A 22893-nucleotide genomic window follows, 5' to 3' on the forward strand; every position below is an offset into this window, starting at 1 on the left:
CACTGTGTGCTTCACACTGAGCTGTGACAGTGAGGACACTGTGCTTCACACTGAGCTGTGACAGTGGGGACACTGTGCTTCACACTGAGCTGTGACAGTGAGGACACTGTGCTTCACACTGAGCTGTGACAGTGAGGACACTGTGCTTCACACTGAGCTGTGACAGTGAGGGCTCTCTATTCTCTCTGTCTCCCTGGCTCATGTTTGTCCTCCCCACCCTGTTACCAATCTGGGAAGATTTTGGACAAAGATCTAGTGGCTGGGGGCGGTTCAGTTATGTAAATATCGCGTGAGAAATGTTTGTTTGTGGAAACTGATTTGAGGAAGAGGGTGAAAGTGCGTTGGAGGTGTTGTCAGAACTTGTTCCTGTTTCTGGGGGAAGGGAATGGGCTTAGCCTCAAAGGACAATTTTAACCAACTGTTCTCAGCAGCGTGGGTCCAATATAACCATTAATGGATTAGTTCTCAGAGCTGCAGAGGCAGCCAGTAACAGTGTGAAAACAAGCTAGTAGATTGCTAGCGGAGCTGGGAGTTGCCGAGGAGGAGTTAGCTGTTGCTGGAGGAGGGGAATATTGTTCAGCTCTCGCTGTTTCTGTTGTTGCTCTTTCAGCAATAGCTTCTTCCTGTTTGGAATATTTCTAGCATTTCTAGGATTGTTGGATCCAACTTTCCCAATCCCCCAGCTGCCCTCCAACTGGATCATGGCGGGGAGAGTCAAACTGCTCCAGTTTCCTTTCCTATTCGTGTTTCTAACCTCTGCAGAATCAGCCAAGATGCTGGTTACCGTCCTGCTGGGTAAGTCCAGGCTGCATTGCCCAGAGTGGGGGCCGCCTCTGACCCTCTTTTAACACTTCCCAATTTAACAGGGACTGATTTATGCTGTGAAATCTCACTTAATTAGCAAGTTATTTGAGGTTCTCTTTGTTAAGAGTGTTGTAAAGACACATTTCGATTTTTGTGCCTTATGTTTGAGAAAGTATTTTACATGTTTACATGTCTAGGGGCTGGTTTAGCACACTGGGCTAAATTGCTGGCTTTGAAAGCTGGCCAACAGCAAGGTTCAATTCCCGTACCAGCCTCCCCGGACAGGCGCCGGAATGTGGCGACTAGGGGCTTTTCACAGTAACTTCATTGAAGCCTACTCGTGACAATAAACTATTTTCATTTTCATATTTACATATTCAAATGGCTTTTAATCAGGTCATTGCTCAAGGTGACAGATCAAAGGGGTGAGTAATATATTAACACAGACAGAAGTTTGGTTAATGGATGGAAAACTGAGAGTCGGTTAAATGGGTCATTTTGGTCAGACGGAACAGGGAGTGAGGTTATTGACTTGGATAGGAAGAACAGAAAAGTATACTTTGCTCTAAAAATACTAACCCGGTATTCTTCACCCGATGCCGGTGTTATGTAGTTACATTAGAATTGGAACAGTACAGCACAGAACAGGCCCTTCAGCCCTCGATGTTGTGCCGAGCAATGATCACCCTACTCAAACCCACGTATCCACCCTATACCCGTAACCCAACAACTCTCCCCTTAACCTTACTTTTTAAGGACACTAAGGGCAATTTAGCATGGCCAATCCACCTAACCCGCACATCTTTGGACTGTGGGAGGAAACCGGAGCACCCGGAGGAAACCCACGCGCACACGGGGAGGATGTGCAGACTCCGCACAGACAGTGACCCAGCCGGGAATCGAACCTGGGACCCTGGAGCTGTGAAGCATTTATGCTAACCACCATGCTACCGTGCTGCCCTTCTATTGTTCTATTGTTCTATTGTTGCCCTATTATGTATTTTCTTTTATTCCCTTTTCTTCCCGTGTACTTAATGATCTGTTGAGCTGCTTGCAGAAAAATACTTTTCACTTTACCTCGGTACACGTGACAATAAACAAATCCAATCCAGTATATATTTAAAAAGGACTTAGTGTTCAGAGTAATTAGATGGAGGAAGCGATTTAACCACCGCTCCGGTTAAAGAGCAGGAATGTCTAAAATAGAGATTTATACTGTGCACAGATCAGTTTGCTATCTAACTGGTCCACTCCCGATGATGAATCATAGAATTTACAGTGTAGGAGGAGGCCATTCAGCCCATCGAGACTGCACCTGCCCTTGGAACGAGCACCCTACATAAGCCCAGACTGAGTCCTGATCAAACCCAAATATGTCGAGCATGTCATTAACTCTCATTTGCATTCATTTCAATCTCATTAGCGAGAATGCAATAGCCTCCCAGGAATTAACCGGCTCCCCAGCGGGAAATCACCTGGGCGTGGTTTGTAATAAATGTGAAGCTGGTATAATTGCTGCTGAGGGGAACCGAGGAGGGGAGTAACCATTTCCAGTTTCCAGCATTCAGCTGAAGGGGACTGGACCATCTACCCCGGTGGGTGCTGTGTGAGGCCTTAAAACCATCTTTAAATATTGTGGATACTCAGAACAGGGGCAACTACAGCTGCTGCCGGTCTATCCTGCAAAACTCTTCCAGTACAGAGCCCTGCTCTTGGTTATATGCTGAAGGTCACTTTAACAGCAGCGGCTATTTAGCACAGGGCTAAATCGCTGGCTTTGAAAGCAGACCAGGGCAGGCCAGCGAGAGGCGATACCATGTCTTTGATTTTTTTTGTGAAAATGAGCTGATGTAGCTTTGTATTGGTACCAATAGCTTTAAGTTCCTGGGGGTCACCATCACCAACAGTCTGTCCTGGGCCACTCACGTTGATGTAACAGTCAAGAAAGCCCAACAACGTGTCTACTTCCTGCGGAAGCTAAAGAAATTCAGCATGTCTGCATCGACTCTCACAGACTTCTACAGATGTGCCATAGAGAGCATCCTATCCGGCTGCATCACAGCCTGGTATGGCAACTGCTCGGCCCAAGATCACAAGAAACTGCAGAGAGTGGCGAACTCAGCCCAACGCTTCACACAAGCTTGCCACCCTCACATTGATTCTGTCTACACCTCCCGCTGCCTCAGGAAGGCAGACAGCATTATCAGAAACCCCTCGCACCCAGGCATTGCCTTCTTCCAGACCCTTCCATCAGGCAGAAGGTACAGAAGTCTGAAGATTCGCACATCCAGACATAGGAACAGCTTCTTCCCCACAGCTACCAGACTCCTCGACTCCCCCTCGGATTGATCTGTTCCCTGTAAGAACACTATTCACGACGCCCTATGCTGCTCTTGCTCATGTAATTGCTTTGTTTGGCCCCTTGTTCCGCACTGTAGCCAATCACTGTCGATGTATCATTTCTCAATGTTCTCTGTCGATTATTCTTTTGTCTACTCTGTACGTACTGTGTACGTTCCCTCGGCCGCAGAAAAATACTTTTCACTGTACTTCGGTACATGTGACAATAAATCAAATCAAATCAATATGGAACAGTGACGTTTCCTTCTTGTTTAATGGTTAATGTGATATTTGGAATGTTACTTGGTTGATTTTTAAATCTCTGTTACAGTTGCCCATTTAATAAACAAAATATTCTCAAGTGGCTTCTCGTGGGTACACGGGCCGTGTCTCCGATGGTTATTGCATCGCATTTTAATCAAATGTTGACTCCTGAACACTTCGCTTGACCTCCAGAAACGTCAGCACCACGGAGGCAGCAGCCAACAATCAAACACTCAGAGGAATAGCTGGGTTTCAGTATTGGGGATATCCTTGCGACCAAGGGCAAAGTGTGTGGATCGGGGAGGGTACCTGAGCACCATCTCCCTGATATTCCCGGCAGGGATCCTGGGGCTCCTGCTGTGCCCGGGGTGGGTGTACAGAGCGAGGTTCTCCAGCACAACCAGCTCGCTGGATGGCACTCTGATATGAAAATGAAATGTAAATGGCTTATTGTCACGAGTAGGCTTCAATGAAGCTACTGTGAAAAGCCCCTAGTCGCCACATTCTGGCGCCTGTTCGGGGAGGCTGGTACGGGAATCGAACCGTGCTGCTGGCCTGCTTGGTCTGCTTTAAAAGCCAGCGATTTAGCCCAGTGAGCTAAACCAGGCCCTGTGAGAAGGATGAACACATAGGGCTGGGGTAGGTTTGGGGGATTTGAGGATCCCGGGGTAGAAGCTCTAACTGATTGTTGGTCGCTGTCCTTTGCCCATTCCTTACAGATATAACAAGATGGCTGGTTATGTCGGTCCCGCACCCCGGTGTGCTTGTGGGCAGCCTGGACAGACAAACCCCGGCGAAGGTGGCAGCATCGGCACATCCTGAAGGCAGAACCCATGTGCAGGGTTGAAGACGCAGCCGCCCATCAGGCCGAGCAGGAACCCAGAGGTGTACAGGCACCGTTGGTCTTTTGCGCAGTTGATGGCCGCGGAATACTGTTTCTCAGCACAGAGAGACAGTGCAGAACCTGTGCCACCTCCTCGTGGGCTTGGCACCGTGTGGAGGACGGGGACACCTCCACCCGGTGGCCATGAAGGTCACTGCAGCCCACAACCTCCAAGCAACCTGTTCATTCCAGGGCTCGGCCGGAGACTAATGCGGCATTTCCCAAGCTACAGCCCACAGGTGTATCCTTGAGGTCATTGGTGAGGTCACCGATGCTGAATCGTCCTGTAGGCCTCTGTGCAGAGTCACATGACAGAGGCTTCACGTGCTGTTGGGTGAATTGGACATTCTGAATTCTCCCTTCGTTTACCTGAACAGGAGCTGGAAAGTGGCGACGAGGGGATTCCCACAGTAACATCATTGTAGCGTTAATGTAAGCCTACTTCTGAACATTGGACATTTCTATTGCCCCTTGATGCAGATGGTGTGTCCCCACCCCACTGTTCCCACTCAGTGCTCCTCACTCTTCTTGATCCTCTGTGGTCTACTGTTGCATCTCGGTGTGTCCCCAGGGTGCACATCAGGGTTGGAGTCAGCCTGCTGCTTTCCATTCCTTTGGGGATGTAGTCTGGAGGGGCCTGGAGCTGAGGGCCCCGGCCAACTTCTCAGTGTCACTGGCATCGCCGGGCGACACCCTGCTTTGCCCGCTGCCCTTGAGATGAGTCAGTGACAGGAGGGGGCGGCGGATTTGGAAGAACTGGAGACAGCCATCGTCTCCTTGGTGGCCCTGGGTTGGCCTTCAGCACTTCCTCCTCCCGGATGGTGGCCGTAGAGCCCTGGGGGTCTCCACTGGATGGAGGGGCTGCTGGAGGGAGCTCCAGAGGCCCTTGAGTCACCTGACTCTCCCAGTCCTGGTGCCCAGGTCAAGGATGTCTCGGAGCGGCTACAGGACATTCTGCTGGGGCAGTGTGAACAGCCTGTGGTGTGGGACACATCGGTGCAAATGACATATGAAAGAAAAACAGCAAAAAAGGGAATAGGGATAACCCTGGGAATTACAGGCCAGTCAGTCTTACTTCGGTGGTAGGGAAAGTAATGGAATAGGATTTCTGAGCATCTGGAAAGACACTGCTTGATTAGGGATAGTCAGCACGGATTTGTGAGGGGTAGGTCTTGCCTTCCAAGTCTTATTGAATTCTTTGAGGAGATGACCAAGCATGTGGATGAAGGTAAAGCAGTGGATGTAGTGTACGTGGATTTTAATAAGGCATTTGATAAGGTTCCCCATGGTAGACTTACGCAGAAAGTAAGGAGGCATGGGATAGTGGGAAATTTGGCCAGTTGGATAACAAACTGGCTAACCGATAGAAGACAGAGAGTGGTGGTGGATGGCAAATATTCAGCCTGGAGCCCAGTTATCAGTGGCGTACCGCAGGGATCAGTTCTGGGTCCTCTGCTGTTTGTGATTTTCATTAATGACTTGGATGAGGGAGTTGAAGGGTGGATCAGTAATTTTGCAGACGATACGAAGGTTGGTGGAGTTGTGGATAGTGAGGAGGGCTGTTGTCGGCTTCAAAGAGACATAGATAGAATGCAGAGCTGGGCTGAGAAGTGGCAGATGGGGTTTAACCCTGACAAGTGTGAGGTTGTCCATTTTGGAAGGACAAATATGAATGCGGAATACAGGGTTAACTGTTGGGTTCTTGGCAATGTAGAGGAGCAGAGAGATCTTGGAGTTTTTATTCATAGATCTTTGAAAGTTGCCACTCAAATGGATAGAGCTGTGAAGAAGGTCTATGGTGTGCTAGCGTTCATTAGCAGAGGGATTGAATTTAAGAGCCGTGAGGTGATGATGCAGCTGTACAAAACCTTGGTAAGGCCACATTTGGAGTACTGTGTGCAGTTCTGGTCACCTCATTTTAGGAAGGATGTGGAAGTTTTGGAAAAGGTGCAAAGGAGATTTACAAGGATGTTGCCTGGAATGGAGAGTAGGTCATACGAGGAAAGGTTGAGGGTGCTAGGCCTTTTTTCATTAGAACGGAGAAGGATGAGGGGCGACTTGATAGAGATTTATAAGATGATTAGGGGAATAGATACAGTAGACAGTCAGAGACTTTTTCCCCGGGTGGAACAAACCATTGCAAGGGGACATACATTTAAGGTAAATGGTGGAAGACATGGGGGGATGTCAGAGGTAGGTTCTTTACCCAGAGAGTAGTGGGGGCATGGAATGCACTGCCTGTGGAAGTAGTTGAGTCGGAAACGTTAGGGACCTTCAAGCGGCTATTGGATAGGTTCATGGATTGTGGTAGAATGATGGAATGTAGATTAATTTGTTCTTAAGGGCAGCACGGTAGCATTGTGGATAGCACAATTGCTTCACATCTCCAGGGTCCCAGGTTCGATTCCCCGCTGGGTCACTGTCTGTGCGGAGTCTGCACGTTCTCCCCGTGTCTGCGTGGGTTTCCTCCGGGTGCTCCGGTTTCCTCCCACAGTCCAAAGATGTGCAGGTTGGGTGGATTGGCCATGATAAATTGTCCTCAGTGTCCAAAATTGACTTTAGTGTTGGGTGGGGTTACTGGGTCATGGGGATAGGGTGGAGGTGTTGACCTTGGGTAGGGTGCTCTTTCCAAGAGCCGGTGCAGACTCGCTGGGCCGAATGGCTTCCTTCTGATCTGTAAATTCTATGATAATTTATGAAAATGGCAGGAAGATGGAAGCCTGTGGAAGGAGTCAGAAGAGGGGGAATGAAGGACAAGAACAAAAGAGAGAAAGGGGATTAAGAGAAGTGATAGGCAGAGAAATCATGGCCAGAATCTAACAGGCCCTCAGTAAAAATAACATGGCAAGGAATATTAAAAAAACAAGCTTCAAGGCTTTGTGCCTTAACTTGTGGAGTAACCGCAATAAAACGGATCAACTAAACGCGTAAATAGATGTAAACGGGTATGATATAGTCAGGATTACAGAGACATGGCTGTCAGGTGACCAGGGGTGAGAATTGCATGTCCAGGGGTATTCTGTATTTCTAAGGACAGACAAAAAAGAAAATGTGGAGTTGCAATGCTGGTTAAAGAGGAAATTAACACAATAGCGAGGAAGGATATTAGCTCTGACAATGTGGGGTCTGTATGGGTAGAGCTGAGAAAGATCACAGGGCGAAAATGTTAATGTGGGTTGTATATAGACCCCCAAATTGTAGTGGTGATGTTGGGATTGGCGTTAAACACAAAATTAGAGACGCATGTGATAAAGGAACATCTGTAATTATGGGTAACTTTAATCTGCCAATAGATTGGTCAAATCAAATTGCAAAAGCAAACCACAGAGGAGGAATTTCTGGAGTGTATACAGGATGGTTACCTGGATTAATATGTTGAGGAGCCAATGAGAGAACAGGCTACCCCAGACTGGACACTGTATGATGAGAACAGAATCATTGGCAATCTGGTTGTGTACGACGTCTTGGGGATGAGGGACCGTAATATGATCGAATTTTTCATCAAGATAGAGTGTGACGTAGTTGATTCTGAGACTCGGGTGCTGAATCTAAATAAAGGAAGCTACGATGGTGTGAGGCACGAGTTGCATTGGGAAACGTTAAAGGGCTGACAGTGGATAGGCAATGTCAAACATCCGGACAAATGTGAGGTAATGCATTTTGGAAGGTCTAATGCAGGTAGGGAATATACAGTGAATGGTAGAACCCTCAAAAGTATTGATAGTCAGAGAGATCTAGATGTACAGGTCCACAGGTCACTGAAAGGGGCAACACAGGTGGAGAAGGTAGTCAAGAAGGCATAAGGCATGTTTGCCTACATTGGCTGGGGCATTGAGTATAAGAATTGGCAAGTCATGTTGCAGCTGTATAGAACCTTAGTTAGGTCACACTTGGAGCATAGAGTTCAATTCTGGTCGCCACACTACCAGAAGGATGTGGAGGATTTAGAGAGGGTGCAGAAGAGATTTACCAGGATGTTGCCTGGTATGGAGGGCATTAGCTATGAGGAGCGGTTGAATAAAATCGGTTTGTTCTCACTGGAACAACAAAGGTTGAGGGGCGACCTACAAAATTATGAGGGGCATAGACAGAGTGGATAGTCAGAGGCTTTTCCCCAGGGTAGAGGGGTCAATTATTAGGGGGCATAGGTTTAAGGTGCGAGGGGCAAGGTTTAGAGGAGATGTAGGAGGCAAGTTTTCTTTACAGAGGGTAGTGGATGCCTGCAACTCGCTGCCGGAGGAGGTGGTGGAAGCAGGGATGATAGTGACATTTAGTGGGAGACCCACCCCCCAATCTTAACCCCAGTTAGCATGCAGATCTTTGGAAACTGTGGGAGGAAGCCGGACCACCCAGAGGAAACCCACACAGACACGGAGAGAAGGTGCAAACTCCACATAGACAAACTCCCAAGGCCAGAATTGAACCCGGGTCCCTGGCGCTGTGAGGCAGCAGTGCTAACCACTGTGCTGCAATGTTGCCCTTGGGATGGCCTAGGGCCTTTTAAACTACATCCCAGAGTACTGAAGGAAGTGGTTCTAGAAATAGTGGATGCATTAGTGGTCATCTTCCAGGATTCTATCGACTCTGGAACAGTTCCTGCAGATTGGAAGGTGACTAAGGTAACTCCACTATTTAAAGAGGGAGGTGGAGAGAAAATAGGGAATTATAGACCAGTCAGCCTGACGTCAGTAGTGGGGAAAATTCTAGAATCCATTATCAAGGAGTTTATGATGTGGAGATGCCAGCATTGGACTGGGGTGAGCACAGTAAGAAGTCTTACAACACCTGGTTCAAGTCCAACAGCACTGCTCCGAAAGCTCGTGTTTGAAACAAACCTTTTGGACTTTAACCTGGTGTTGTAAGAGGTCTGACAAGGATTTAATAGCAGAGCACTTGGAAAGCAGTGGCAGGATCAGACAGAGTCAGCATGGGTTCATGAAGGGGAAATCATGCTTGACAAATCCACTGGAATTCTTCCAGGATGTAACCAGTAGAATTGATGAGGGGAACCAGTGGATGTGGGTTATTTGGACTTTCAGAAGGCTTTCGACAAAGTCCGATGAAGAATTTAGCGTGTTAAATTAAAGCGCATGAGATTGAGGGCATTACATAGAACAGTACAGCACAGAACAGGCCCTTCGGCCCTCAATGTTGTGCCGAGCTTTGTCCGAAACCAAGATCAAGCTATCCCATTCCCTGTCATTCTGATGTGCTCCAATAACCATTTGAAAGTTCCTAAAGTGTCCGACTCCACTATCACAGCAGGCAGTCCATTCCACACCCTAACCACTCTCTGAGTAAAGAACCTATCTCGGACATCCCTCCTATCTCTCCCACCCTGAACCTTATAGTTATGTCCCCTTGTAACAGCAACATCCACCCCAGGAAATAATCTCTGAACGTCCACTCTATCTACTCCCGTCATCATCTTATAAACCTCTATTAAGTCGCCTCTCATCCTCCTCCGCTCCAAAGAGAAAAGCCCTAGCTCCCTCAACCTTTCCTCATAAGACCTATCCTGCAAACCAGGCAGCATCCTGGTAAATCTCCTTTGCTCCCTTTCCAATGCTTCCACATCCTTCCTATAGTGAGGTGACCAGAACTGCACACAGGGGCAATTTATCATGGCCAATCCACCTAACCTGCACATCTTTGGACTGTGGGGGGAAACCAGAGCACCCGGAGGAAACCCACGCAGACATGGGGAGGATGTGCAGACTCCGCACAGACAGTGACCCAAGCCGGAATCGAACCTGGGACCCTGGAGCTGTGAAGCGATTGTGCTATCCACTATGCTATAGTGCTGCCCTCTTGTTCCTTCTCTCCTTCTCTGTGAATTCTGGTAGTTCCTGCCCTGGTCTCTGGTTTTATATTCTCTTTCTAACAGTTATTAAGTTTTTATGACCTTATTGTAAAGTAACTATTATTTCACTTTGATTGTAAAAAGTATCTTTGATCTAAACAGTCTAATGCAACTAAGTATTCATTTTGACATGACCTCACCTCTCAGGTCTCTGATTACATTGTTTCCTTTGTGATGTTCAAAGTTCCTTTGTGATATTCAAAAACGCTTCAGTTTCAATGGGGGTGTGAATTTTGGTTTGGTTCCTGTCATTTCTCTAGTTTTATTTTCCAATTGTGTCCTCAGCTCATAATTTTGACTTTGATTTTGGCTTTAAATTATGTTTCTCGTAGACTGATAGTCTCCAATTTTCTTTAATTTACTTGGTGTTCGCAGAATTTCACACCTAGAATTGTCACCAAATTCAACTGACCCTCATCCTTTCCTTTCCAGTGCTTACTAAGATAGTTACTTTCAATGAAGGTGTGAATCATTGCTTTTAGCTGGATGATAAAATCCACTTGGTTATAACTTGAAAGGTTTCCATTTATCACCGAGCTCAACTGAAACCCTCATCCATGCTTTTCCAGATGCTTACTAAGATAGCTACTTTCAATGAAGGTGTGAGCCATTGATTTTAGCTTCATACAAAAATCCTGTGTGTTTCTTTGGTAGAAGGAATCTGCATTTTATAATCCTGCTCTTTGCAGCTGCTATTAACCCTTTGTGGGATCTTGCCCTGTATTCTCTCATGTTTCTCTCAGACCAGATATTGCCAGACTTCCATGTTTCAAATGACACATCTTTCCATAAAATCAATTACAAACCCTCAAGTGACCCAACTGAACCTTGTTTTCTCATCCTTACATACTCTTCCTTTTTCACCTTGACAAGACATTCAACCACTTTTGTGAACCATGGTTCCCTCACACGGCCATTTCCTCCCTGCCTGACAGGGACATACCTATCAAGGACACACAGTATTTGTTCCTTGAACAAGCTCCACTTTTCATTTGTGCCTTTCCCTGACAGTTTCTGTTCCCATCTTATGCTCCCTAATTCTTGCCTAATCACATCATAATTACCCCTCCCCCAGTTATAAACCTTGCCCTGCCGTATGGCCCCCATCCCCCTACATTGCAATAGTGAAAGACACCGAATTGTGGTAGTGTATTGAGATGGATAGAAAACAGGTTGGCAGACACGAATCAAAGAGCAGGATTTAATGGGTCCTTTTCTAATTGGTAGGCAGTAACCAGTGGGGCTACCACAGGGATCGGTGCTGGGACCCCAGCTATTCACAATATATATTAATGATTTGGATGAGGGAACAAAATGTCATATATGTTTTGTTATGCTCTTGACGTAGCATAAGCTGCTTCCTTGATGTGCTCTCTGACAAAGGAAGGTTCAGACTTGGAGATAGCTTTAACACATTTATTAAACTGTTAACAATTCTCCTTCTTGGATTCGACTCTCCTGTTAATCCTGCGAAAGCTACTCAGACAGGCGAACCAGTCTGCTACAATCCACGTGGTAGGTGGAATGTGTTCAATCAACCCTGTATGCACTCACTAAGTGTCTCCACTGGAAAGATGAAGATCATGTGTGTTGTGTCCTTTATATATGGGTTGGCGTAATGCCCCCCTGTGGTAGTGTCACCTCTGTGTGTGTTGTGAATGCCCATTGGTCGTGTCCTATCTTACTGACCTATTGGTTGAATGTCTGTGTGCCATGTTTCTGGTGCTGACTCTAGTGTCTAGCTAGTCTACGTGTATTTACATTAACCACTTGTATATTTACAATGATGCATATCACCACATCCCCCTTTTTCGTGTTACATATTTTCTGTACAGTGTTGAAGAAAATTGAACAAAAACAGGTAGATAAGTAATGCTCTGTACAAGTTATGATAACAGTAATGACTATACAATAGTATTCAAGACCAAATAATAGTTGTAATATTACTTTAAGGATAAGACAATACAAAATAAAAGTTATGAGTCCAATTGTTCATGAATTTATATGGTCTGGTATGGAAGTGTCAATGTGACGTTGTCATACCACTGTGAACGCCGTCAGTGTCCTAGTGTTTGGTCATCAGGAGGTGTTCAAATCACTTCATTGACTGATTTGGAGTCTTTCTCTTTTTTTTTCAATGCTTATGGTAGCAATTCTTGATTGGATTTGTTTATTGTCACGTGTACCGAGGTACAGTGAAAAGTATTTTTCTGTGAGCAGCTCAACAGATCATTCAGTACATGGGAAGAAAAGGGAATTGAACAGAATTCAAGAAAATACAAGAAAATACATAATAGGGCAACACAATATATACAATGTACTACATAAGCATTGGCATCGGATGAAGCATACAGGGTGTAGTGTTAATGAGGACAGTCCATAAGAGGGTCATTTAGGAGTCTGATGGCATCAGTCCTGAAAGTTGGGTTGCCTGTTGGTAGTGTAGCAAACGTGAATTGGTAAGATGCATCGCCCTGCCGTGGTATGTCATTGTACTGAGCTGAGCAGTAACAGTGTCCCTCATGAGCAGAGTTGTACCATGTCATACCAGGTGTTGTTTCTGTCGTGCTTGTTGTCGGCGTTGTTGCCGCTGGTACGCTTCTTGTTATTGCCTTTGATGTGTTTGCTGCGATCAAGGACCACACTCTGTGGATAATATCAGTCCTTCACACAGTTACTCGTGTCAGTGTGCTTTGTGGCATCCGCTGTTTTGTTGAGCGTGCCGTCGCTGAGTTTGCAGGGCTCCCTGTCTGGATTCATGTCTGGCTTACATGAATCAGCTTTGGCTTGTCGATGCTCCCCGTCTGGAGTCTGGTCTGTTTCACCTGCGTCAGTTTTGGCTTGTCGATGCTCCCCGTCCAGAGTCATTTCAGGTTCACTTGCATCTTCTGAGGATTCTTGATGCGCCACGTCCGGAGTCAAAACATTCAGGAATTAATTTGCTTGTGGAGAGGCTCGAGCGGATGAGGATTGAATTAACGTGGTGTTACCGGAGTCACCAGTAGTCTCACCATGATTGTCGAGTGCCTCTGTACAGACTAGCTGAGGTCTGTCACATTGCACATCTTGTATGGGAAGTGGGATGCTGTCGTCACTCGTCTCACATACAGCGGGTAGAGCCTCAGTGTCTTCTTGCTGTGCACTTGGGCTGGGTAGACTGTCAGAGTCTTTCTGTTGTTCACTTGAGCATGGCAGACCTGCATCGTCTGCTGCTGGTTGCTCAGAGGAGGTTGCTAGACCCTCATGGTCTTGTTCATGCAAGGACTGCGCTTTGGAGTCTAGCGTTGCTTCCATCATGGAGTCTGTCCACGAGCTGGCTGTGGAGGCTTGTGTCACTCCCTCTATGGAGTCTTGCAGCGTTCCCTGTGTGGAATCGTGTATTAGCCTCGATGTGGAGACTGTCATCCCTTCTTGTTCATTTGTGGAGTCTTTCATCGCTTTCTGTGTGGCAGCAGGCCGCTCTCTGTGTGGCAGCAGGCCGCTCTCTGTGTGGCAGCAGGCCGCTCTCTGTGTGGCAGCAGGCCGCTCTCTGTGTGGCAGCAGGCCGCTCTCTGTGTGGCAGCAGGCCGCTCTCTGTGTGGCAGCAGGCCGCTCTCTGTGTGGCAGCAGGCCGCTCTCTGTGTGGCAGCAGGCCGCTCTCTGTGTGGCAGCAGGCCGCTCTCTGTGTGGCAGCAAGCAGCTCGCTGTGTGGCAGCAGGCCGCTCTCTGTGTGGCAGCAGGCCGCTCTCTGTGTGGCAGCAGGCCGCTCTCTGTGTGGCAGCAGGCCGCTCTCTGTGTGGCAGCAGGCCGCTGTCTGTGTGGCAGCAGGCCGCTCTCTGTGAGGCAGCAGGCCGCTCTCTGTGTGGCAGCAGGCCGCTCTCTGTGTGGCAGCAGGCCGCTCTCTGTGTGGCAGCAGGCCGCTCTCTGTGGGGCAGCAGGCCGCTGTCTGTGTGGCAGCAGGCAGCTCTCTGTGTGGCAGCAGGCCGCTCTCTGTGTGGCAGCAGCTCTCTGTGTGGCAGCAGGCCGCTCTCTGTGTGGCAGCAGGCCGCTCTCTGTGTGGCAGCAGGCCGCTCTCTGTGTGGCAGCAGGCCGCTCTCTGTGTGGCAGCAGGCAGCTCTCTGTGTGGCAGCAGGCCGCTCTCTGTGTGGCAGCAGGCCGCTCTCTGTGTGGCAGCAGGCCGCTCTCTGTGTGGCAGCAGGCCGCTCTCTGTGTGGCAGCAGGCCGCTCTCTGTGTGGCAGCAGGCAGCTCTCTGTGTGGCAGCAGGCCGCTCTCTGTGTGGCAGCAGGCCGCTCTCTGTGTGGCAGCAGGCCGCTCTCTGTGTGGCAGCAGGCCGCTCTCTGTGTGGCAGCAGGCCGCTCTCTGTGTGACAGCAGCTCTCTGTGGGACAGCAGGCCGCTCTCTGTGTGGCAGCAGGCCGCTCTCTGTGTGGCAGCAGGCCGCTCTCTGTGTGGCAGAAGGCCGCTCTCTGTGTGGCAGCAGGCCGCTCTCTGTGTGGCAGAAGGCCGCTCTCTGTGTGGCAGCAGGCCGCTCTCTGTGTGGCAGCAGGCCGCTCTCTGTGTGGCAGCAGGCCGCTCTCTGTGAGGCAGCAGGCCGCTGTCTGTGTGGCAGCAGGCCGCTCTCTGTGTGGCAGCAGGCCGCTGTCTGTGTGGCAGCAGGCCGCTGTCTGTGTGGCAGCAGGCCGCTCTCTGTGTGGCAGCAGGCCGCTCTCTGTGTGGCAGCAGGCCGCTCTCTGAGTGGCAGCAGGCCGCTCTCTGTGTGGCAGCAGGCCGTTCTCTGTGTGGCAGCAGGCCGCTCTCTGTGTGACAGCAGCTCTCTGTGTGGCAGCAGGCCGCTCTCTGTGTGGCAGCAGGCCGCTCTCTGTGTGGCAGCAGGCCGCTCTCTGTGTGGCAGCAGGCCGCTCTCTGTGTGGCAGTAGGCAGCTCTCTGTGTGGCAGCAGCTCTCTGTGTGGCAGCAGGCCGCTCTCTGTGTGGCAGCAGGCCGCTCTCTGTGTGGCAGCAGGCCGCTGTCTGTGTGGCAGCAGGCCGCTCTCTGAGTGGCAGCAGGCCGCTCTCTGTGTGGCAGCAGGCCGCTATCTGTGTGGCAGCAGGCCGCTCTCTGTGTGGCAGCAGGCAGCTGTCTGTGTGGCAGCAGGCAGCTGTCTGTGTGGGAGCAGGCCGCTCTCTGTGTGGCAGCAGGCCGCTCTCTGTCTAGCAGCAGGCCGCTGTCTGTGTGGCAGCAGCTCTCTGTGTGGCAGCAGGCCGCTCTCTGTGTGGCAGCAGGCCGCTCTCTGAGTGGCAGCAGGCCGCTCTCTGTGTGGCAGCAGGCCGCTCTCTGTGTGGCAGCAGGCCGCTCTCTGAGTGGCAGCAGGTCGCTCTCTGTGAGGCAGCAGGCCGCTCTCTGTGTGGCAGCAGGCCGCTCTCTGTGTGGCAGCAGGCCGCTCTCTGTGTGGCAGCAGGCCGCTCTCTGTGTGGCAGCAGCTCTCTGTGTGGCAGCAGGCCGCTCTCTGTGAGGCAGCAGGCCGCTCTCTGTGTGGCAGCAGGCCGCTCTCTGTGTGGCAGCAGGCCGCTCTCTGTGTGGCAGCAGGCCGCTCTCTGTGTGGCAGCAGCTCTCTGTGTGGCAGCAGGCCGCTCTCTGTGAGGCAGCAGGCCGCTGTCTGTGTGGCAGCAGGCAGCTGTCTGTGTGGCAGCAGGCCGCTCTCTGTGTGGCAGCAGGCCGCTCTCTGTGTGGCAGCAGGCCGCTCTCTGTGTGGCAGCAGGCCGCTCTCTGTGTGACAGCAGCTCTCTGTGTGGCAGCAGGCCGCTCTCTGTGTGGCAGCAGGCCGCTCTCTGTGTGGCAGCAGGCCGCTCTCTGTGTGGCAGCCGCTCTCTGTGTGGCAGCAGGCCGCTCTCTGTGTGGCAGCAGGCCGCTGTCTGTGTGGCAGCAGGCCGCTCTCTGTGTGGCAGCAGGCCGCTCTCTGTGTGGCAGCAGGCCGCTCTCTGTGTGGCAGCAGGCCGCTCTCTGTGTGGCAGCAGGCCGCTCTCTGTGTGGCAGCAGGCCGCTCTCTGTGTGGCAGCAGGCCGCTCTCTGTGAGGCAGCAGGCCGCTCTCTGTGTGGCAGCAGGCCGCTCTCTGTGTGGCAGCAAGCCGCTCTCTGTGTGGCAGCAGGCCGCTCTCTGTGTGGCAGCAGGCCGCTCTCTGTGTGGCAGCAGGCCGCTCTCTGTGTGGCAGCAGGCCGCTCTCTGTGTGGCAGCAGCTCTCTGTGTGGCAGCAGGCCGCTCTCTGAGTGGCAGCAGACCGCTCTCTGTGTGGCAGCAGGCCGCTCTCTGTGTGGCAGCAGGCCGCTCTCTGTGTGGCAGCAGGCCGCTCTCTGTGTGGCAGCAGGCCGCTCTCTGAGTGGCATCAGGCCGCTCTCTGTGTGGCAACAGGCCGCTCTCTGTGTGGCAGCAGGCCGCTCTCTGTGGGGCAGCAGGCAGCTCTCTGTGTGGCAGCAGGCCGCTCTCTGTATGGCAGCAGGCAGCTCTCTGTGTGGCAGCAGGCCGCTCTCTGTGTGGCAGCAGGCCGCTCTCTATGTGGCAGCAGGCCGCTCTCTGTGTGGCAGCAGGCCGCTCTCTGTGTGGCAGCAGCTCTATGTGTGGCAGCAGGCCGCTCTCTGTGTGGCAGCAGGCAGCTGTCTGTGTGGCAGCAGCTCTCTGTGTGGCAGCAGGCCGCTCTCTGTGTGGCAGCAGGCCGCTCTCTGTGTGGCAGCAGGCCGCTCTCTGTGTGGCAGCAGGCCGCTCTCTGTGTGGCAGCAGGCCGCTCTCTGTGCGGCATCAGGCCGCTCTCTGTGAGGCAGCAGGCCGCTCTCTGTGTGGCAGCAGCTCTCTGTGTGGCAGCAGGCCGCTCTCTGTGTGGCAGCAGGCCGCTCTCTGTGCGGCAGCAGGCCGCTCTCTGTGTGGCAGCAGGCCGCTCTCTGTGGGGCAGCAGGCCGCTCTCTGTGTGGCAGCAGGCCGCTCTCTGTGTGGCAGCAGGCCGCTCTCTGTGGGGCAGCAGGCCGCTCTCTGTGTGGCAGCAGGCCGCTCTCTGTGTGGCAGCAGGCCGCTCTCTGAGTGGCAGCAGGCCGCTCTCTGTGTGGCAGCAGGCCGCTCTCTGTGCGGCAGCAGGCCGCTCTCTGTGTGGCAGCAGGCCGCTCTCTGTGTGGCAGCAGGCCGCTCTCTGTGGGGCAGCAGGCCGCTCTCTGTGTGGCAGCAGGCCGCTCTCTGTGCGGCAGCAGGCCGCTCTCTGTGTGGCAGCAGGCCGCTCTCTGTGTGGCAGCAGCTCTCTGTGTGGCAGCAGGCCGCTCTCTGTGTGGCAGCAGGCCGCTCTCTGTGTGGCAGCAGGCCGCTCTCTGTGTGGCAGCAGCTCTCTGTGTGGCAGCAGGCCGCTCTCTGTGTGGCAGCAGGCCGCTCTCTGTGTGGCAGCAGGCCGCTCTCTGTGTGGCAGCAGGCCGCTCTCTGTGTGGGAGCAGGCCGCTCTCTGTGTGGCAGCAGGCCGCTCTCTGTGTGGCAGCAGGCCGCTCTCTGTGTGGCAGCAGGCCGCTCTCTGTGTGGCAGCAGGCCGCTCTCTGTGTGGCAGCAGGCCGCTCTCTGTGTGGCAGCAGGCAGCTCTCTGTGTGGCAGCAGCTCTCTGTGAGGCAGCAGGCCGCTCTCTGTGAGGCAGCAGGCCGCTCTCTGTGTGGCAGCAGGCCGCTGTCTGAGTGGCAGCAGGCCGCTCTCTGTGAGGCAGCAGCTCTCTGTGTGGCAGCAGCTCTCTGTGTGGCAGCAGCTCTCTGTGTGGCAGCAGCTCTCTGTGTGGCAGCAGCTCTCTGTCTGGCAGCAGCTCTCTGTCTGGCAGCAGCTCTCTGTGCGGCAGCAGGCAGCTCTCTGTGTGGCAGCAGCTCTCTGTGTGGCAGCAGGCCGCTCTCTGTGTGGCAGCAGGCCGCTCTCTGTGTGGCAGCAGGCCGCTCTCTGTGTGGCAGCAGGCAGCTCTCTGTGTGGCAGCAGCTCTCTGTGTGGCAGCAGCTCTCTGTGTGGCAGCAGGCCGCTCTCTGTGTGGCAGCAGGCCGCTCTCTGTGTGGCAGCAGGCCGCTCTCTGTGTGGCAGCAGCTCTCTGTGTGGCAGCAGGCCGCTCTCTGTGTGGCAGCAGGCCGCTCTCTGTGTGGCAGCAGGCCGCTCTCTGTGTGGCAGCAGGCCGCTCTCTGTGTGGCAGCCGCTCTCTGTGGGGCAGCAGGCCGCTCTCTGTGTGGCAGCAGGCCGCTGTCTGTGTGGCAGCAGCTCTCTGTGGGGCAGCAGGCCGCTCTCTGTGCGGCAGCAGGCCGCTCTCTGTGTGGCAGCAGCTCTCTGTGTGGCAGCAGGCCGCTGTCTGTGTGGCAGCAGGCCGCTCTCTGTGTGGCAGCAGGCCGCTCTCTGTGTGGCAGCAGGCCGCTCTCTGTGTGGCAGCCGCTCTCTGTGTGGCAGCAGGCCGCTCTCTGTGAGGCAGCAGGCCGCTGTCTGTGTGGCAGCAGGCCGCTCTCTGTGTGGCAGCAGGCCGCTCTCTGTGTGGCAGCAGGCCGCTCTCTGTGTGGCAGCAGGCAGCTCTCTGTGTGGCAGCAGGCCGCTCTCTGTGTGGCAGCAGGCCGCTCTCTGTGTGGCAGCAGGCCGCTCTCTGTGTGGCAGCAGGCCGCTCTCTGTGTGGCAGCAGGCCGCTCTCTGTGTGGCAGCAGGCCGCTCTCTGTGTAGCAGCAGGCCGCTCTCTGAGTGGCAGCAGGCCGCTCTCTGTGTGGCAGCAGGCAGCTCTCTGTGTGGCAGCAGGCCGCTCTCTGTGGGGCAGCAGGCCGCTCTCTGTGTGGCAGCAGGCCGCTCTCTGTGTAGCAGCAGGCCGCTCTCTGTGTGGCAGCAGGCCGCTCTCTGTGGGGCAGCAGGCCGCTCTCTGTGTGGCAGCAGGCCGCTGTCTGTGTGGCAGCAGGCCGCTCTCTGTGTGGCAGCAGGCCGCTCTCTGTGCGGCAGCAGGCCGCTCTCTGTGTGGCAGCAGCTCTCTGTGTGGCAGCAGGCCGCTCTCTGTGTGGCAGCAGGCCGCTCTCTGTGTGGCAGCAGGCCGCTCTCTGTGTGGCAGCAGGCCGCTCTCTGTGTGGCAGCAGCTCTCTGTGTGGCAGCAGGCCGCTCTCTGTGTGGCAGCAGCTCTCTGTGTGGCAGCAGCTCTCTGTGCGGCAGCAGGCCGCTCTCTGTGTGGCAGCAGGCCGCTCTCTGTGTGGCAGCAGGCCGCTCTCTGTGCGGCAGCAGGCCGCTGTCTGTGTGGCAGCAGGCCGCTGTCTGTGTGGCAGCAGGCCGCTCTCTGTGTGGCAGCAGGCCGCTCTCTGTGTGGCAGCAGGCCGCTCTCTGTGTGGCAGCCGCTCTCTGTGCGGCAGCAGGCCGCTCTCTGTGTGGCAGCAGGCCGCTGTCTGTGTGGCAGCAGGCAGCTCTCTGTGTGGCAGCAGCTCTCTGTGTGGCAGCAGGCCGCTGTCTGTGTGGCAGCAGGCCGCTCTCTGTGTGGCAGCAGCTCTCTGTGTGGCAGCAGGCCGCTCTCTGTGTGGCAGCAGGCCGCTCTCTGTGTGGCAGCAGGCCGCTCTCTGTGTGGCAGCAGGCAGCTCTCTGTGTGGCAGCAGGCCGCTCTCTGTGTGGCAGCAGGCCGCTCTCTGTGTGGCAGCAGGCCGCTCTCTGTGGGGCAGCAGGCCGCTCTCTGTGTGGCAGCAGGCCGCTCTCTGTGTGGCAGCCGCTCTCTGTGTGGCAGCAGGCCGCTCTCTGTGTGGCAGCAGGCCGCTCTCTGTGTGGCAGCCGCTGTCTGTGTGGCAGCAGGCCGCTCTCTGTGAGGCAGCAGGCCGCTCTCTGTGTGGCAGCAGGCCGCTCTCTGTGTGGCAGCAGGCCGCTCTCTGTGTGGCAGCAGGCCGCTCTCTGTGTGGCAGCAGGCCGCTCTCTGTGTGGCAGCAGGCCGCTCTCTGTGTGGCAGCAGGCCGCTCTCTGTGTGGCAGCAGGCCGCTCTCTGTGTGGCAGCAGGCCGCTCTCTGTGTGGCAGCAGGCCGCTCTCTGTATGGCAGCAGGCCGCTGTCTGTGTGGCCGCAGGCCGCTGTCTGTGTGGCAGCAGGCCGGTCTCTGTGTGGCAGCAGGCCGCTCTCTGTGTGGCAGCAGGCCGCTCTCTGTGTGGCAGCAGGCCGCTCTCTGAGTGGCAGCAGCTCTCTGTGTGGCAGCAGCTCTCTGTGTGGCAGCAGGCCGCTCTCTGTGTGGCAGCAGGCCGCTCTCTGTGTGGCAGCAGGCCGCTCTCTGTGTGGCAGCAGGCCGCTCTCTGTGTGGCAGCAGGCCGCTCTCTGTGTGGCAGCAGGCCGCTCTCTGTGTGGCAGCAGGCCGCTCTCTGTGTGGCAGCAGGCCGCTCTCTGTGTGGCAGCAGCTCTCTGTGTGGCAGCAGGCCGCTCACTGTGTGGCAGCAGGCCGCTCTCTGTGTGGCAGCAGGCCGCTCTCTGTGTGGCAGCAGGCCGCTCTCTGTGTGGCAGCAGGCCGCTCTCTGTGTGGCAGCAGGCCGCTCTCTGTGTGGCAGCAGCTCTCTGTGAGGCAGCAGGCCGCTCTCTGTGTGGCAGCAGGCCGCTCTCTGTGTGGCAGCAGGCCGCTCTCTGTGTGGCAGCAGGCCGCTCTCTGAGTGGCAGCAGGCCGCTCTCTGTGAGGCAGCAGGCCGCTCTCTGTGTGGCAGCAGGCCGCTCTCTGTGTGGCAGCAGGCCGCTCTCTGTGTGGCAGCAGGCCGCTCTCTGTGTGGCAGCAGGCCGCTCTCTGTGTGGCAGCAGGCCGCTCTCTGTGTGGCAGCAGGCCGCTCTCTGTGTGGCAGCAGCTCTCTGTGCGGCAGAAGGCCGCTCTCTGTGTGGCAGCAGGCCGCTCTCTGTGTGGCAGCAGGCCGCTCTCTGTGTGGCAGCAGGCCGCTCTCTGTGAGGCAGCAGGCCGCTCTCTGAGTGGCAGCAGGCCGCTCTCTGTGTGGCAGCAGCTCTCTGTGTGGCAGCAGCTCTCTGTGTGGAAGCAGCTCTCTGTGTGGCAGCAGGCCGCTCTCTGTGTGGCAGCAGGCCGCTCTCTGTGTGGCAGCAGGCCGCTCTCTGTGAGGCAGCAGGCCGCTCTCTGTGTGGCAGCAGGCCGCTCTCTGTGTGGCAGCAGGCCGCTCTCTGTGTGGCAGCAGGCCGCTCTCTGTGTGGCAGCAGGCCGCTCTCTGTGTGGCAGCAGGCCGCTCTCTGTGTGGCAGCAGGCCGCTCTCTGTGTGGCAGCAGGCCGCTCTCTGTGTGGCAGCAGGCCCCTCTCTGTATGGCAGCAGGCCGCTGTCTGTGTGGCCGCAGGCCGCTGTCTGTGTGGCAGCAGGCCGGTCTCTGTGTGGCAGCAGGCCGCTCTCTGTGTGGCAGCAGGCCGCTCTCTGTGTGGCAGCAGGCCGCTCTCTGAGTGGCAGCAGCTCTCTGTGTGGCAGCAGCTCTCTGTGTGGCAGCAGGCCGCTCTCTGTGTGGCAGCAGGCCGCTCTCTGTGTGGCAGCAGGCCGCTCTCTGTGTGGCAGGAGGCCGCTCTCTGTGTGGCAGCAGGCCGCTCTCTGTGTGGCAGCAGGCCGCTCTCTGTGTGGCAGCAGGCCGCTCTCTGTGTGGCAGCAGGCCGCTCTCTGTGTGGCAGCAGGCCGCTCTCTGTGTGGCAGCAGCTCTCTGTGTGGCAGCAGGCCGCTCACTGTGTGGCAGCAGGCCGCTCTCTGTGTGGCAGCAGGCCGCTCTCTGTGTGGCAGCAGGCCGCTCTCTGTGTAGCAGCAGGCCGCTCTCTGTGTGGCAGCAGGCCGCTCTCTGTGTGGCAGCAGCTCTCTGTGAGGCAGCAGGCCGCTCTCTGTGTGGCAGCAGGCCGCTCTCTGTGTGGCAGCAGGCCGCTCTCTGTGTGGCAGCAGGCCGCTCTCTGAGTGGCAGCAGGCCGCTCTCTGTGAGGCAGCAGGCCGCTCTCTGTGTGGCAGCAGGCCGCTCTCTGAGTGGCAGCAGGCCGCTCTCTGTGTGGCAGCAGGCCGCTCTCTGTGTGGCAGCAGGCCGCTCTCTGTGTGGCAGCAGGCCGCTCTCTGTGTGGCAGCAGGCCGCTCTCTGTGTGGCAGCAGCTCTCTGTGCGGCAGAAGGCCGCTCTCTGTGTGGCAGCAGGCCGCTCTCTGTGTGGCAGCAGGCCGCTCTCTGTGTGGCAGCAGGCCGCTCTCTGTGAGGCAGCAGGCCGCTCTCTGAGTGGCAGCAGGCCGCTCTCTGTGTGGCAGCAGCTCTCTGTGTGGCAGCAGCTCTCTGTGTGGCAGCAGCTCTCTGTGTGGCAGCAGGCCGCTCTCTGTGTGGCAGCAGGCCGCTCTCTGTGTGGCAGCAGGCCGCTCTCTGTGAGGCAGCAGGCCGCTCTCTGTGTGGCAGCAGGCCACTCTCTGAGTGGCAGCCGGCAGCTCTCTGTGTGGCAGCAGGCCGCTCTCTGTGTGGCAGCAGGCCGCTCTCTGTGTGGCAGCAGGCCGCTCTCTGTGTGGCAGCAGGCCGCTCTCTGTGTGGCAGCAGGCCGCTCTCTGTGTGGCAGCAGGCCGCTCTCTGTGTGGCAGCAGCTCTCTGTGTGGCAGCAGCTCTCTGTGCGGCAGCAGGCAGCTCTCTGTGTGGCAGCAGGCCGCTCTCTGTGTGGCAGCAGGCCGCTCTCTGTGTGGCAGCAGGCCGCTCTCTGTGTGGCAGCAGGCCGCTCTCTGTGTGGCAGCAGGCCGCTCTCTGTGAGGCAGCAGGCCGCTGTCTGTGTGGCAGCAGGCCGCTGTCTGTGTGGCAGCAGGCCGCTCTCTGTGTGGCAGCAGCTCTCTGTGTGG

At 55.0% G+C, this 22893-nt stretch overlaps 1 protein-coding gene across 1 annotated transcript in view; it reads left to right on the forward strand.

Annotated features, from left to right (window-relative positions):
• Positions 1–386: 386 nt before the first annotated feature.
• The window catches only part of LOC119970796 (UDP-glucuronosyltransferase 3A1-like), a 69011-nt gene continuing 46504 nt past the window's right edge, over positions 387–22893 (forward strand). Inside the window, exon 1 of the mRNA XM_038805970.1 lies at positions 387–795. Within this exon, the coding sequence (XP_038661898.1) occupies positions 702–795 (94 nt within the window). The 5' untranslated portion in view covers positions 387–701. The remainder of the gene's footprint in view (positions 796–22893) is intronic.

The sequence above is a fragment of the Scyliorhinus canicula genome, chromosome 8, assembly GCF_902713615.1.
Source record: "Scyliorhinus canicula chromosome 8, sScyCan1.1, whole genome shotgun sequence".
Taxonomy (NCBI): Eukaryota; Metazoa; Chordata; class Chondrichthyes; order Carcharhiniformes; family Scyliorhinidae; genus Scyliorhinus; species Scyliorhinus canicula.